This window comes from Ambystoma mexicanum, chromosome 3q, assembly GCF_040938575.1.
Source record: "Ambystoma mexicanum isolate Mex_15411 chromosome 3q, UKY_AmexF1_1, whole genome shotgun sequence".
Classification (NCBI taxonomy): Eukaryota; Metazoa; Chordata; class Amphibia; order Caudata; family Ambystomatidae; genus Ambystoma; species Ambystoma mexicanum.
In genome coordinates, this window is record NC_090926.1 from 1,128,535,988 (window position 1) to 1,128,549,956 (window position 13,969).

The 13,969-nt window shown below is 51.7% G+C and overlaps 1 protein-coding gene across 6 annotated transcripts in view; it reads left to right on the plus strand.

Moving 5' to 3' along the window:
* The window catches only part of PNPLA6 (patatin like phospholipase domain containing 6), a 1,092,789-nt gene that overhangs the window by 236,923 nt on the left and 841,897 nt on the right, over positions 1–13,969 (plus strand). For all 6 annotated transcript variants that reach the window (XM_069603923.1, XM_069603925.1, XM_069603924.1 and 3 more), the window contains exons 14-16: positions 10,643–10,834; positions 11,634–11,711; positions 12,997–13,202. In XM_069603923.1, the coding sequence (XP_069460024.1) occupies positions 10,643–10,834; positions 11,634–11,711; positions 12,997–13,202 (476 nt within the window). The remainder of the gene's footprint in view (positions 1–10,642; positions 10,835–11,633; positions 11,712–12,996; positions 13,203–13,969) is intronic.

Below are 13,969 nucleotides of genomic sequence, written 5' to 3' on the forward strand. Positions count from 1 at the left end.
CGGAGGCCTTCGGCGCTGCATCCCGCATCTGAAAGACAAAACAAGGTGCGTTTAGGACATTGGGGAACTTTAATACTCACGTGCCATTACTCCTTTCCACATCTAATCCAGTGGGTATTCCGGCACCCTACAGCCGCTCCGAACTCGTACCTGCAAAATAAAAAGACAGTTAGAGCGCATCGTGAAGCAGGCAACAAGCGCTTACTTACGTGCTTCCAGGCGCTTCTATTCATCACACGGGCTCCATCTTCAACTCACTTCAGCCCGTCATCCGCCATCGCCGGAACCCTGCAAAACAAGAGACATCATTACTAAAGACTTTACAGACATTTGAATGACTCGAAACTTACCGTTCGTGCAGTAAACGACGGACCGCAGTCCTCTGAAGTCAAGAGGCCTGCGCTACCTATCCAGTGAAGAAACTGGTTACAGCACCCTGCCCCGAGGCAGATGGAGAGCTCGGCATTCACTTACCTAAGGTGAGAGCGTTAACCTTTGGGGGTCTACAGGAGAGGAGAAGAGGAAAGAGATAGGGACACCCCAATAACCCCAGTTCATTAACCCCTTATTTTCTATCTGCAGACATCTTACTCTACACGTCGGGCATACAGTGCACAGAGGTCCAGCCCAAAGAGCCAACCGGGTGCTACACATCACCTTTGAAGATACGGTAGTCGCCCAGTCAAGACCGGCGCCTCTGCGAGAATCAGGTGAGCGTTACACTGATCTCTGCGTCATACTGACCACAGCCAATGACTGCCCTCTACCTAAGCCCCGCCTCTGGCAGCCATCTTCAGATTTTTACCGCACATTCATGTGTTGGGATCCTCGTGCTATTGCTCTCGAGCGTTAGTGCTATTTTTTTCACGTTTTTTCTCAAAAACTTCGTTTTTTCGGTCAAAAGAGCCTCAAGCTCCACCGACTCTCCATCCGATCAACGGGGACCTGTGTCGGATTCGTCTACGCCCCTCAAGGGTGAGGATTTCGTCGAGCTCCGCTTTTGGAGGACTCCAGAAGTTTCTCAGGCCCATCTCGGATATGGCCCAGGAGAAGGGAAGCTCGACGCCCGGAAAGCTGTTCAGGGTCTGCCCTGGATGCCAGCTGGAGAATGTCTTTAAGGAAGACGAACACTCCTTTTGTCTTTACTCCCTACATGAGGACAAGACGCACGTGGAGAAGGACTGTGCGTTTTGCGGCAACATGTCGGAGCGGACCATGAAGGACCGCCATCAACGTCTCGCCAACTGGCTGGAAGGGAAGAGCCCGTCTGGCGAGAAGAAGAGGAAGAAATCCGAGCGGTCTTCTAAGACCTTTGAGGACGCCCCGGCGACGGGGGTCCAACACACGGCCAAGCACCGCGAGTCCGCTGGCACCGGGAGCGCCGAACGGTCGGGCTCTACGGGCGCCAGGCAGGGCGCATCCTCCCCGGCACCATCAACCACGAGCCAACGCTCTGGGTCGGGTAAGAGGAAGGCCGAGCTCCCGGCGAAGCTCCTGGAGAGGCCCCGGTCGAGCTCGAAGGCCCCATCGGAGGGGGAGCGAGGCAGTGTCCCCCCCCTCAAGGAGAAGGCGGTGAGCGCACCTAAGGTGGTGAAAGCCTTAATCCATCCGGCCAAGGCCTCTATCGAGACAGTCGCGGCGGCCCTGGCTCAGCCTGTGGAGGCTACGCGGAGGGAGTCCTCTTTTATGCCCATCGACAGGACCCCCGTGAAACCTCCGGCGGAGAAGAAAAAGAGGGGGCAGGAGGTCGTCGTGGATTCGGCCTCAACCTGTGAGGAAGAGCTGATCGAGGTCTTAAGCCACGGCCTTGGCGTGGAAGAAGACCAGCCCGTCGGGAGGGATCCCGACGCAGGAGACGACGATTTCGTCGAGGGTGCCGACGGGGCCCCTGACCGCCCGTCGGACTCCCCTCTGCCAGCGCCGCAAGACAACTCGGCGGCCATTTTGTTGGCTATACAGTCCTTATGCTCAGAGATAAGGACGAGACTGCCGTTACCACCAGCGGAGGAACCACTCCCGTCGGGGGACCCGGAACCAGGACCTTCTGGCAGCCCCCCCCCAAGAAAAGAAGGATTCACCCTCCACCTCCTTTTCAGCCGTCGCGCCCCGTTGAGCCCTCCTCCCCGTCCACGACTCGAGGGGATGATACGGGGACCGACACGGCCGCGACGGGTACCGACGACGAGGTGTACGACGAGGATCTGCCGTCGTCACCTCCCACCCGGGCTTCCCCGCCCGACGAGATTGGATCGTTTCACTCCATGATCGCCAGGGCATCCGAGCTCTTCCAGCTCTGCCCTGAGGAGAAGAAGGAAGGTTTCCTTTATCAACGGCGCAAGGCCAAGAGGAAGACGGTCCTCGCGGTACCTCTACTGGACGATATTTGGGATGAGGGCCTCGCCCTCCTCAAGAACCCATCCACGACGCCGGCTAGAAGAGACCGGTACGAGAAGAAGTACCGGGTCCCGGACGCAGCCCCCTTGTGCCTCCGGGCACAGCCTACCCCGGACTCCGTCGTCTCCGCGGCGGCCAGGAAGAAAGCGGGGGGGTGCGGCCTCCACATCGACTTCCCCGCCGGACGGCGAGGGAAAGAAATTGGACACAATGGGGCGCAGGGTCATCTCGTCTGCAGCGACGACGATTAAGGCGGCCAACGCCTTGGCTATCGTAGCCCGCTACGACAGGGAGCTGTGGTACAAACTGGCTCCCCTGCTGGACTTCCTACCGGACGACAAGAGGGCGGATGCCCTGGAGATCTTGCAGGAAGGTGAGGTGGCGTCGGACCACGCCATCACGATTGCGACGGACATCGCCGACACTGGATTTCGCCAGTTGGGCAACGGCGTGTGCCTTAGGCGGCGTGGATGGCTCAAGGCTACTGACTTCCGTCAAGACGTACAGACCAGAGTCCTGGACATGCCGTTCGATGGGAACAACCTGTTTGGGAAAACAGTGGACGATTCCCTTCAAGCCATTAAAGCGGACACGGAGACGCTCCACCACGACCCGAAATCGCTGAACTTGCAGGCCTGGCTCCTGCAGCGCTAAAGTTTGAAGGATACGACATACCGGCCGACTGCAGAGAGGTTCTTGCAAAGGCCAGGGCGTCCTCGACTCTTAAATGCTACGGACACAAATGGAAGAGGTTCTCTGTCTGGTGCCACGCACAGAAGATTAACCCTCTATGGATTACGGCTCCCCAAGTACTGCCGTACCTGCTGACGCTGGCCAAAGCTGGACTGGCACACGCGTCAATCAAGATTCATCTTGCTGCGATCTCCCGATACACCAGAACCACGGGGCGGACGTCCTTGTGGTCTCATCGTCTGGTGAAAGAGTTCATGAAGGGACTGTTCAAATCGTTCCCGCCGGTGAAGGCTCCGGCCCCGGCGTGGGAGCTCAACGTGGTGCTGACCAAGCTCATGGGACCTCCGTTCGAGCCTCTGCACTCGGCCCCGTTGAAGTTTCTGTCGTGGAAAACAGCGTTTCTTGTGGCCATCACCTCCGCACAACGAGTGTGTGAGATCCAGGACCTTTCCTGCAAGGCCCCGTACTTGACTTTTCACGACACGAGGGTAGTGCTCAGGACGCACCCCTCCTTCATGCCCAAGGTGCCGTCGGACGTCCACCTCAACGAACCCTTGGGGTTGCCTGTGTTCTTCCCGTCGCCTTCGTCGCCGGCTGAGAGGACTTTGCACTCGCTGGATGTGGCTAGAGCGCTGAAGTTCTACGTGGACCGCACAAAGTGTTTTCGGAAAACGTCACAACTCTTTGTGAATTTTGGACCTGTCAATCAGGGGAAGGCACTCTCGAAGGCTTCCATTTCCAGATGGCTCTCCGGCTGTATCATGTACTGTCATCGGTTGGCAAACCGACCGCTGCCTGGCCGTCCGAGAGCCCATTCCACCAAAGCGATCGCAGCTACCACAGCGTTCCTTTCTGGTGTGCCCCTGCTGGACATATGCAGGGCTGCTACGTGGAGGTCGACGCACACCTTCACGAAATTCTACTGCGTCGATCGGGATTCCAGGGAGGAGTCCAGGGTCGGCCAAGCAGTGCTGCGCAACCTGTTCGCCTGAGGTGAGCCTGGTGAGGAGGTAAGATGCTTAATGTTGAGTTTGATGTAATGCTTAATGTTGAGCCTTTGCCACCTCCCGTGGTTATGCATGTGTGTACTGCTATGTATTCTTTATTCATGAGTATGTGAATCCATGCCAGACCCCATGCTGGAGAAGGAACAAGTTACTTACCTGTAACTGTTGTTCTCCAGCATGGGTCTAGCATGGATTCACATGCGAACCCTCCCGCCTACCCCTCTGCGGCTCTTCACTTGGTCATACTGCCACTTCACGTGCTTCCAAATCTGAAGATGGCTGCCAGAGGCGGGGCTTAGGTAGAGGGCAGTCATTGCCTGTGGTCAGTATGACGCAGAGACCAGTGATTGGTTATTACTACGAAAGACAGATCAGAAACGAAACTGATATTGGTTTTTTCTTTACCGAGGATTCCCAGCCTGACGACGGGGAATATTCATGAGCATGTGAATCCATGCCAGACCCATGCTGGAGAACAACAGTTACAGGTAAGTAACTTGTTCCTTCTCCAGCAACGGCGGCCGCCCTTTCGGAGCGGCGGAGGCAAGGGTGCCTCCAAAGGTTCCGGCGGCGGATTTTCCACCTACCGTCAAGCGGCCCGTTCGTCGTCTCAGGAAGCTTACAGGGGACGAGGCAAGTCAGGCGGACCCCGCCGTCGTCGCCAAGGAGGTCAAGGCAGCAAAGCCTCGTCGAAGCAGGATTGAACCGGCCGTGGGGTCGGGCCCCCACCGAAGCACCCCGGTGGGAGGCCGGCTGGCGAGCTTCGTCAGCGTGTGGGAGTCCATCTCCACCGACCGTTGGGTGCTGGACGCCCTAGCCCAGGGCCACGCGCTCGAGTTTCAAAGAAGGTGCCTGCGCGTCCCCCCTGTGGCCAGGAAAGAGCTTCACGTCCCTCAGCTTCTCCTGAAGGTAAAGGCGATGCTCAGGAAGGGCGCCATCGAACTCGTCCCAAAGAGGCTTCGGGGCTCCGGAGTTTACTCAAGATACTTCCTAGTGAAGAAGAAGACGGGAGGATGGCGCCCCATCCTAGACCTACGACGACTGAACAAGTTCATCAAGGCACAGAAGTTCCAGATGGTCACCCTCCAGCACGTCCTGGGTCAGCTGGAGGAGGGCGACTTCCTGTCGTCGTTAGATTTGGAGGATGCCTACTTCCATATTCCCATCCTAAAGGGGCACCGAAAATTTCTCAGGTTCGTGGTCCAAGGGCGTCACTATCAGTTCAGAGCCCTTCCCTTCGGACTACGGTCGGCACCCAGGGTATTCACCAAGTGCCTTGCACCAGTGGCGGCGCAGCTGCGCCGAGAGGGGATCCACGTCTACCCCTACCTGGACGACTGGCTCATTCGAGCCAAGACGAGGGAGCTCGCCGTGGAGCACACGGCAAGGACCGTCCAACTTCTCACGGACCTGGGATTCTCCGTGAACTACGCCAAGTCCCACCTGGTACCCGCGCAAGACGCACTGTTTCTGGGAGCGAAGCTCGACACTGTCCCTTCTGGCCTCCCCGTCGGAGGAAAGGACCAGGGCCATCCTGGGCAAGGTACAGCGGATGTTGGTTGCCGACGCGGCCAAGGTGAGGTCCATCAAGTCCCACCTCGGAATGATGTCTTCTTGCATCTACCTCATTCCCCTGTGCAGGCTCCGGATGCGCCCGTTGCAGGAGTTCCTGGACGCGCGCTGGATCCAAACGACGGGCAGCTTTGAGGAGAGGATCACACTCGACGAGAATTTCCAACGAGCGATCCGGTGGTGGGGCACCCGCGCGCATCTGACGGCGGGCATGGACTTCCAGACCCCAGGCCACCAGGAGACAGTGACCACGGATGCCTCCCTGGAAGGGTAGGGAGCGCACACTGAAAATCTGCACACGAGAGGCCTTTGGCTCCCGACGGAGAAGTCCCTCCATATCAACGTCCTGGAGCTCCGTGCAGTGTTTTGGGCCCTCAGGTCCTTCCTTCCGTCCCTCAAGGGCAAGGTGGTGAGGATCTTCACCGACAACACCACCACCACCATGTTTTACATCAGGAAACAGGGCGGAACCAGGTCCCCAGCACAGTCCAAGGAGGCGCAGGACCTGTGGCATTGGGCCGTCGCCCAAAGGATGTTTCTGGTGCAGTTTCATCTGGCAGGGATAAAAAACACCATTGCCGACTCACTCAGCAGGGAGCTGCGCTCGTGCCACGAGTGGGAACTACGGCAGGATCTAGTGGATCGCCTCTTCCGACGGTGGGGCACACCCCAGATCGACCTGTTCGCGACGGCGACGAACTCCAAGTGCCGAAGGTTTGCCAGCAGGTTTTCCCAGCCGAGGAGCATGGGCGATGCTTTCTCGTTCCCCTGGGAGGGCCTGTTCCTATACGCGTTCCCTCCATTGCCACTGCTGATCCGGCTCATCAACCAGCTCAAGAGGTCACGGTGCAGGATGATCCTCGTCGCACCTGCGTGGCCGAGGCAGATATGGTTCCCGGACCTTCTGGACTTGTCAGCGTCCCCGTCAATCAAGGTGCCAGTGGATGCGGATCTGCTCTCCAGGGAAGGAGGCACCATCCTCCACCACGACTCGAAGTCGCTGAACTTGCAGGCCTGGCTCCTGCAGCGCTAGAGTTTGGAGGATACGACATACCGGCCGACTGCAGAGAGGTTCTTGCAAAGGCCAGGGCGTCCTCGACTCTTAAATGCTACGGACACAAATGGAAGAGGTTCTCTGTCTGGTGCCACGCACAGAAGATTAACCCTCTAAGGATTACGGCTCCCCAAGTACTGCCGTACCTGTTGACGCTGGCCAAAGCTGGACTGGCACACGCGTCCATCAAGATTCATCTTGCTGCGATCTCCCGATACACCAGAACCACGGGGCGGACGTCCTTGTGGTCTCATCGTCTGGTAAAAGAGTTCATGAAGGGACTGTTCAGATCGTTCCCGCCGGTGAAGGCTCCGGCCCCGGCGTGGGAGCTCAACCTGGTGCTGACCAAGCTCATGGGACCTCCGTTCGAGCCTCTGCACTCGGCCCCGTTGAAGTTCCTGTCGTGGAAAACAGCGTTTCTTGTGGCCTTCACCTCCCTACGACGGGTGGGAGAGATCCAGGCCCTTTCCTGCAAGGCCCCGTACTTGACTTTTCACGACAAGAGGGTAGTGCTCAGGACGCACCCCTCCTTCATGCCCAAGGTGCCGTCGGACTTCCACCTCAACGAACCCTTGGTGTTCCATGTGTTCTTCCCGTCGCCTTCGTCGCCGGCTGAGAGGACTTTGCACTCGCTGGATGTGGCTAGAGCGCTGAAGTTCTATGTGGACCGCACAAAGTGTTTTCGAAAGACGTCACAACTCTTTGTGAACTTTGGACCTGTCAATCAGGGGAAGGCTCTCTCGAAGGCTTCCATTTCCAGATGGCTCTCCGGCTGTATCATGCACTGTCATCGGTTGGCAAACCGACCGCTGCCTGGCCGTCCGAGAGCCCATTCCACCAGAGCGATCGCAGCTACCACGGCGTTCCTTTCTGGTGTGCCCCTGCTGGACATATGCAGGGCTGCTACGTGGAGGTCGACGCACACCTTCACGAAATTCTACTGCGTCGATCGGGATTCCAGGGAGGAGTCCAGGGTCGGCCAAGCAGTGCTGCGCAACCTGTTCGCCTGAGGTGAGCCTGGTGAGGAGGTAAGATTGCTTAATGCTGAGTTTGATGTAATGCTTAATGTTGAGCCTTTGCCACCTCCCGTGGTTGTGCATGTGTGTACTGCTATGTATTCTTTATTCATGAGCATGTGAATCCATGCCAGACCCCATGCTGGAGAAGGAACAAGTTACTTACCTGTAACTGTTGTTCTCCAGCATGGGTCTGGCATGGATTCACATGCGAACCCTCCCGCCTACCCCTCTGCGGCTCTTCACTTGGTCATACTGCCACTTCACGTGCTTCCAAATCTGAAGATGGCTGCCAGAGGCGGGGCTTAGGTAGAGGGCAGTCATTGGCTGTGGTCAGTATGACGCAGAGACCAGTGATTGGTTACTACTACGAAAGACAGATCAGAAACGAAACTGATACTGGTTTTTTCTTTACCGAGGATTCCCAGCCTGACGACGGGGAATATTCATGAGCATGTGAATCCATGCCAGACCCATGCTGGAGAACAACAGTTACAGGTAAGTAACTTGTTCCATCTAACTTCTTTGTGGAACTTGTATACATGAGGAAACTCTGCACAAAACCTCCTTCATGCAAGAGGGCCGTTTTGAAACATTTAGACCAAAATAGGTCTGTCTCGCGATACCTGTCCTCCTACAAACCCCCAAACCAGCAATCCAAGGAATTATCAATCACACAGCGAGAGAAAAAGCAAACCCAATGGAAGGACTAAAGGAGGTTCAAATAACTAGACCAGGTTCAACCCACCTTAACACACCCTTCATCACCAGGAACTGCAGAGACAACAGACCACAAGTTTATGAACCCACAACCACCCCTGAAGTCACCATCGACCCGCCACGCAGGCTACTCAAGCTCCTTAATGAAGTTTTTTTTGTTGATTGTATTATTTATAATGAGCACCAGACCCGTGGGTATCGGGGCACAGGAGGCAGCAAGAACGTTTTCAGCTTTGGTTACAGTGCTGTACAGTTGTAAAACATACAAATGCAGTTTAACATGCAGAATTCACAGTCTGCATAAGCCTGACGGATACAGAGAAGCGGATGGTCAGAGCATACAGTGGGACAAAATATACAATAGGACAATATATACAATAGAAAACAATGGGACCATATATACAAGCAAGAAGAGGGCGTGTGTAGGTCAGGTAGTTAGTGGTTGTTCTCCTTGATCCAGTGAATAATGATGTGCCTATAATGTGAATAGGTCTGCTCTATCCTTAAGGCCGGAGGGAGATAATTCCACAATTGGGCTGCTTTCACCAGGAAGCTGCTGCTTCCAGTTTTGGAGAGTTTGAATCTGGGCACTGTGAGGAGATTCAAGTCGGCCTTCCTAGTGGGGCGGTTGGAGGAGTGTCTCTTGAATTTGTCTGAGGTAGCGTGGATAAAAGTCTTGGATAAAATGAAGATCCAAACCACAATCCCCTTGCCAACACCAACCACAGGATCAAAAGTCATGAGGAACCAATGTCAACCCCAAAGGACAAAAAAACCTCAGAAAACAAAAAGGTTAACTGCAACCTGCTCAGCGCCAGATCAATGTCAAAGCATAGCACAATAGTGAAGGTGGAACAGACCTGCTTTTTCTCACAGAAACCAGTCTAGTGGATGAATCCCTCCCAGACAATTTCAAACTGGACAAAGAAGGAGGCCTAGCCGTTTCATACAAAGATCAACTGCACCATTGTTAAATATCCCAGATTGTGAATCGCTCTTTGTCCACCTAATTCTGGACCATCAAACCAATATTTCCTCCTTGGTCCTCTAGAAACGACCCACGTACAACCTGTGTCTGCTAGCAAATCCGATAGCTACACACACACACACACACACCCTCCCCCCCCACCCACACCCATCTGTTACACACACACATCCTCCCACATACTTACAATACACACATCCACAGAGCTCTCTGGTAGACCAGAAGGAGAGGCCGACCAAATGGTGACATTCTACAAGTTTGTTTATTTAAATAATAAAGAAAAAAAGGCCTAACTGTCCCTAATCAAAAAGGGGATTGCCCTACCCTACGCAACACTAACTAGGATGCTCGTCGTCAGTGATGTAGTCCAAATCAAGAGTCCGTCCAAAAACGAACCTATCCTGACCCTACCACTAATCAAAAGATTAAAAAGAAAAGTGGGTCCAGGAGAATGACTCCCAGATAGTCTCTTAAGATTATCCGAATCAATTATTGTAATTACTCCATTCTCCTGAATGTTCTCCTTTGTCATTTGTAAAAAGTTACTTTTTTTTTAACGTTAGGGTGTTGATCGGTATTACTCTTGGATTCGTGCAGTCTGTCTCTCAATCTTGCTCTGGTTGACAACCATTCCCTGCAATGAAAAGATTGAGTTTCAGAATGTTCTTCACCTTTTACATGACTTTTCTTCTCACTGGGACAGAAATCCTGAGTCCCTTTTTAATATTCCTGGCTTGCTTTAATGTTTGCACCAATACTGGGACAAGCATGAGTTCCTTGGGGTTCTTTACTTGTTCTGTAATTTTCACCTCTACTGGGACGAGTATGACGAGTCCCTTGGAATTCTCCACTGTTAATAAAATATTTCTTCTGCCCTGTTACCCTCTGGGATCTCCCATTCGCTCCTGTTTACCTCTAATCTTCATGATTGGTTTCACTGGTTCTTCCTGTGGGGACAGGCTTACTCGGTTGCCTCAAATGCTTCTAGCATTTGCTTTCTCCTCTTCATCTCTCAATGTGCCACTCTGCAGAGCCGTTCCTTCTGCGGTCTCGGTGTCATTTGAGGACCACACGGACCTCCTGGGTCACGCCACCGCCTCCAATTGCCTTGCGAGGACACAGCTTGGCTTCCTACCGTCTCTGACGTTAAAATCACATAAATCAGTTTCTAAGGGGTCCTACTTTTTTCTTTGTCTTTCAGTCCATGTCACAGGAGCCCAAAGAGCACAAGTCTGTGACGGTGGGTGAGCAGGCTACTGGAATATACCATTATGAGTACACCGAGGAAGATACTGGAGGCGCAGACTGTCTATATGGGCCATATCAGGGCAAACAACCCAGTGCTGTGTTTGAGATTGCCAAGCAAGAACTGACAAAACTCATGAAAATTGAGGTATGCAATCTATTCAGAAAGGTTTGCCTTGCCTGTTGTGGCATGACACAATGTTGAAAGTGTTAAAAATTGTAACAATCAAGAAGTGATGAACGGAAAGTTTGGATTAGTTTATAGCCATTGTACATTCCTGTCCTCCTCTTTCCATTTAACCTGTTTTAGCCTGTCTGTACCTTTACAAAAGCGGAAAATCATGCAAAGTAATGTTTTTTGCAAAAGAGGGGTGGTCTAGCCAACCTTGTAAGGCCATATCTTTGGTATCTGACCTCAAGTAACCTTTCAGAGATGGTAGGGCTGTAGATGCTGCTAAGGTACTTAGACCTTACAGAAATACCAGACATCTGTAGTGGCTTAAAAGGTTGTTCCAGTAGGCTGTTGGAGAGGATCCTGCCCTGCTGTGGGCGTGTCATTGTATTGGGTCACTTTGATGTCTCATCTATAAAATTCTAGAGAATAGAGTCAATTTCATAAATGCTGTCTATCTCCTGTAGAATCAAAGTCGCCACTCGGTACAAGATATATAATAGTGCCCCTACTTATCAGAATATCAAGCTCCATAGGTGTAAGTTATTCTACCTTCTTTGGACTCCGAACATACAAAATTGGGTTCTGATCTGTTTGCAGCAAGAGCTGGTATGCAATGAAGAAGGCTCTAAAGACCTAGAGCTCTGGAGGGAGACCTGTTGGACTCCTTGACTCGTGGAAAGGCTATTGCTGGTTCAAGGCAGGTGTGTGCATTTACGAAGTGCAAACAGTCTCTTCAACTCCTTCTCTCCGTTTTCACCCTGCTTCCTTATAGGATCCATCGCTGCTTAACAACCGTGTAGTTCTGCATCATGCCAAAGCTGGAGCTGTGATAGCCCGTCAGGGCGATCAGGTAAGGTGTCATTAAGTTATGGCTTCCATTTGGTGTCTAGATTATAATAACTAGCACGTGGACCCATTGATGGGTACACGTTTGGCACTGGGTATAAACATCTGAGGCACTGTTTTAATAGGAGCATTAGTTGGGCCCGAAGAGTGGGCAATGATTGGCACTAGCGCATATAGGGCTTGACATATGGAACAACTGTATAAAATGGTCTTTAGGTGGTATAGAACGCCTTACCTGCTAGAATATTTTGCCCAAGGGAAATCTGTCCTATGCTTCAGGGCGTGCAAAAGAGCAGGCCCCTTTTTACACATTTGATGGTTCTGTCCTAAGCTGACCAAATACTGGGGGAGATATTGCAGGAAAGTTCTGAGGTCACCAGGCTAAACATACCAGTGGACCCTGTAGTATGGCTATAAGCAAACCACTTGCACGGTTCTGTAATCTAATCACCAAATCTTAACTGGTGGTCAGACTCTTGATTGCAGGCAAGTGGAAGAGTCAAGCAGTCCTGGATATGACCGAATGGAACCAGAAGATGGGTTTGAGTTTGATTAATAAAAAGATCTCACTCCATGAAGGGGGCATTACCACCTACTTCCACATCTGGAGGTCTCACTTGGATCACGTAAAAAAGTGCAACACAGATTTTACTTGCCCAACCAGACTTGAGAGCTTTGGGTTTGTTGCATAAATAAGCTAGTGGATAGTTGAATTAATAGTGGGTGGGGTGGCAATGTGAGCTGGAGTACAGAACAGTACAGGTCCGAGGTTTCTGAGCTATGCTATCCTAGTAATAAGCAGAGGTTGAGCGATCGGAAGGCTATTATGGGTTTGTGGGGCTGCTATGAATTGTCATACAGCCAGAAGGGCGACGCTGGGTAGTGAGACGGGGAACCACCAATGGCTCGGCCTCTCTGTAATGTTATTAGAGGGTAGAGCTACTTGCCCGAAGACAGAAAAAGGAACTATTGGGGCATGGATTTTTCCTGTTTTTCTTATTTGTTAATGTGATTGCATGTGCATGTCCATTTTGTTGTCATTGTCTCAAACTCTCGGAGGGCTGACAGCTGTATGACATTGCCATATATTGTGCATCCCTTGCATGCTTCCCTGTATTGCTGGATATGTTTCTGTATTAACATTCTGTTTAGTCAGTTCAGGTTGGGTGATTCCTTCTTCACGTAATTCATAAAGAATTAAGCTGATGGCAGATGCTACTTACTGTAAGTAGTAGACCTTTAGGAGTTTAGCAGACTGTAATTGTGTATTTTTTTTCTTCTCGCCTTAGGATGTGAGCTTACATTTTGTGCTGTGGGGCTGCCTTCATGTGTATCAACGAATGATTGACAAAGCAGAAGACGTATGTCTATTCTTGACTCAGCCCGGTGAAATGGTGGGACAGCTGGCAGTGCTGACTGGGGAGCCACTGATCTTCACCATCAAGGCCAATCGCGACTGCACCTTCCTCAAGATCTCCAAGTGCAACTTCTATGAGTTAGTTCCAGTCTCCCCAAGCATTCTTGTGCCTCTGCCTACCATGCGTAAAGCTAATGCATTTATCCATATCCTTTTGGAAATGGGGTCAGCAAGACCACATATTATGCTCAAGAGGGCTAGTTAAATGAGGTGTAGGGAGTATGGATGTTCAATCCAAGTGTAAAGATTAATGTTCAAGATTTCATTGGGCCTTGATTTAAGATTTCCTTTGTTTTGGTCATCTCTGTATTACAACACCACCACATTGCCACCTGATATATAGACCTGCAGCTCTCATGATCGATTGTATTGAGATATGTAATGTTATTTATAAAGAAAAACACAAAATGATAATCATCATGCAACAAATTACAGCAAATATAATTGTGAGTCAGATCAATGGAGAGACATCAGCTTTTTGTCAAAAGCTATTTCTAAATGGATAGTTAAATGTTATTTGTCAACTCAACTTGGGCATAGATTGCTAAACCGCTTAAGGTTAAGAGACGACAGAACTTGATGGGTGACAATTTATTTTTAACTGCTGTGGCGGGATAGAAGGAGTACACACTGTGGTCTTCCGTTTATATGGTATTCATTGTTAAAAGAAAGAGAAAACTCCTAACTTTTCATGTTGTATGGGTTTCCCTGCCCAATAAAAACTAACTAGGGTGCTTGTCAGTTCAAAAGGAAGAACTGTTCACTGTCCAAAACTAGCCTAACCTGACCCTGCCACTACCAAAAACAACTAATGCACCAGAGAATGGCTCCCTTCTCCTGTGAGC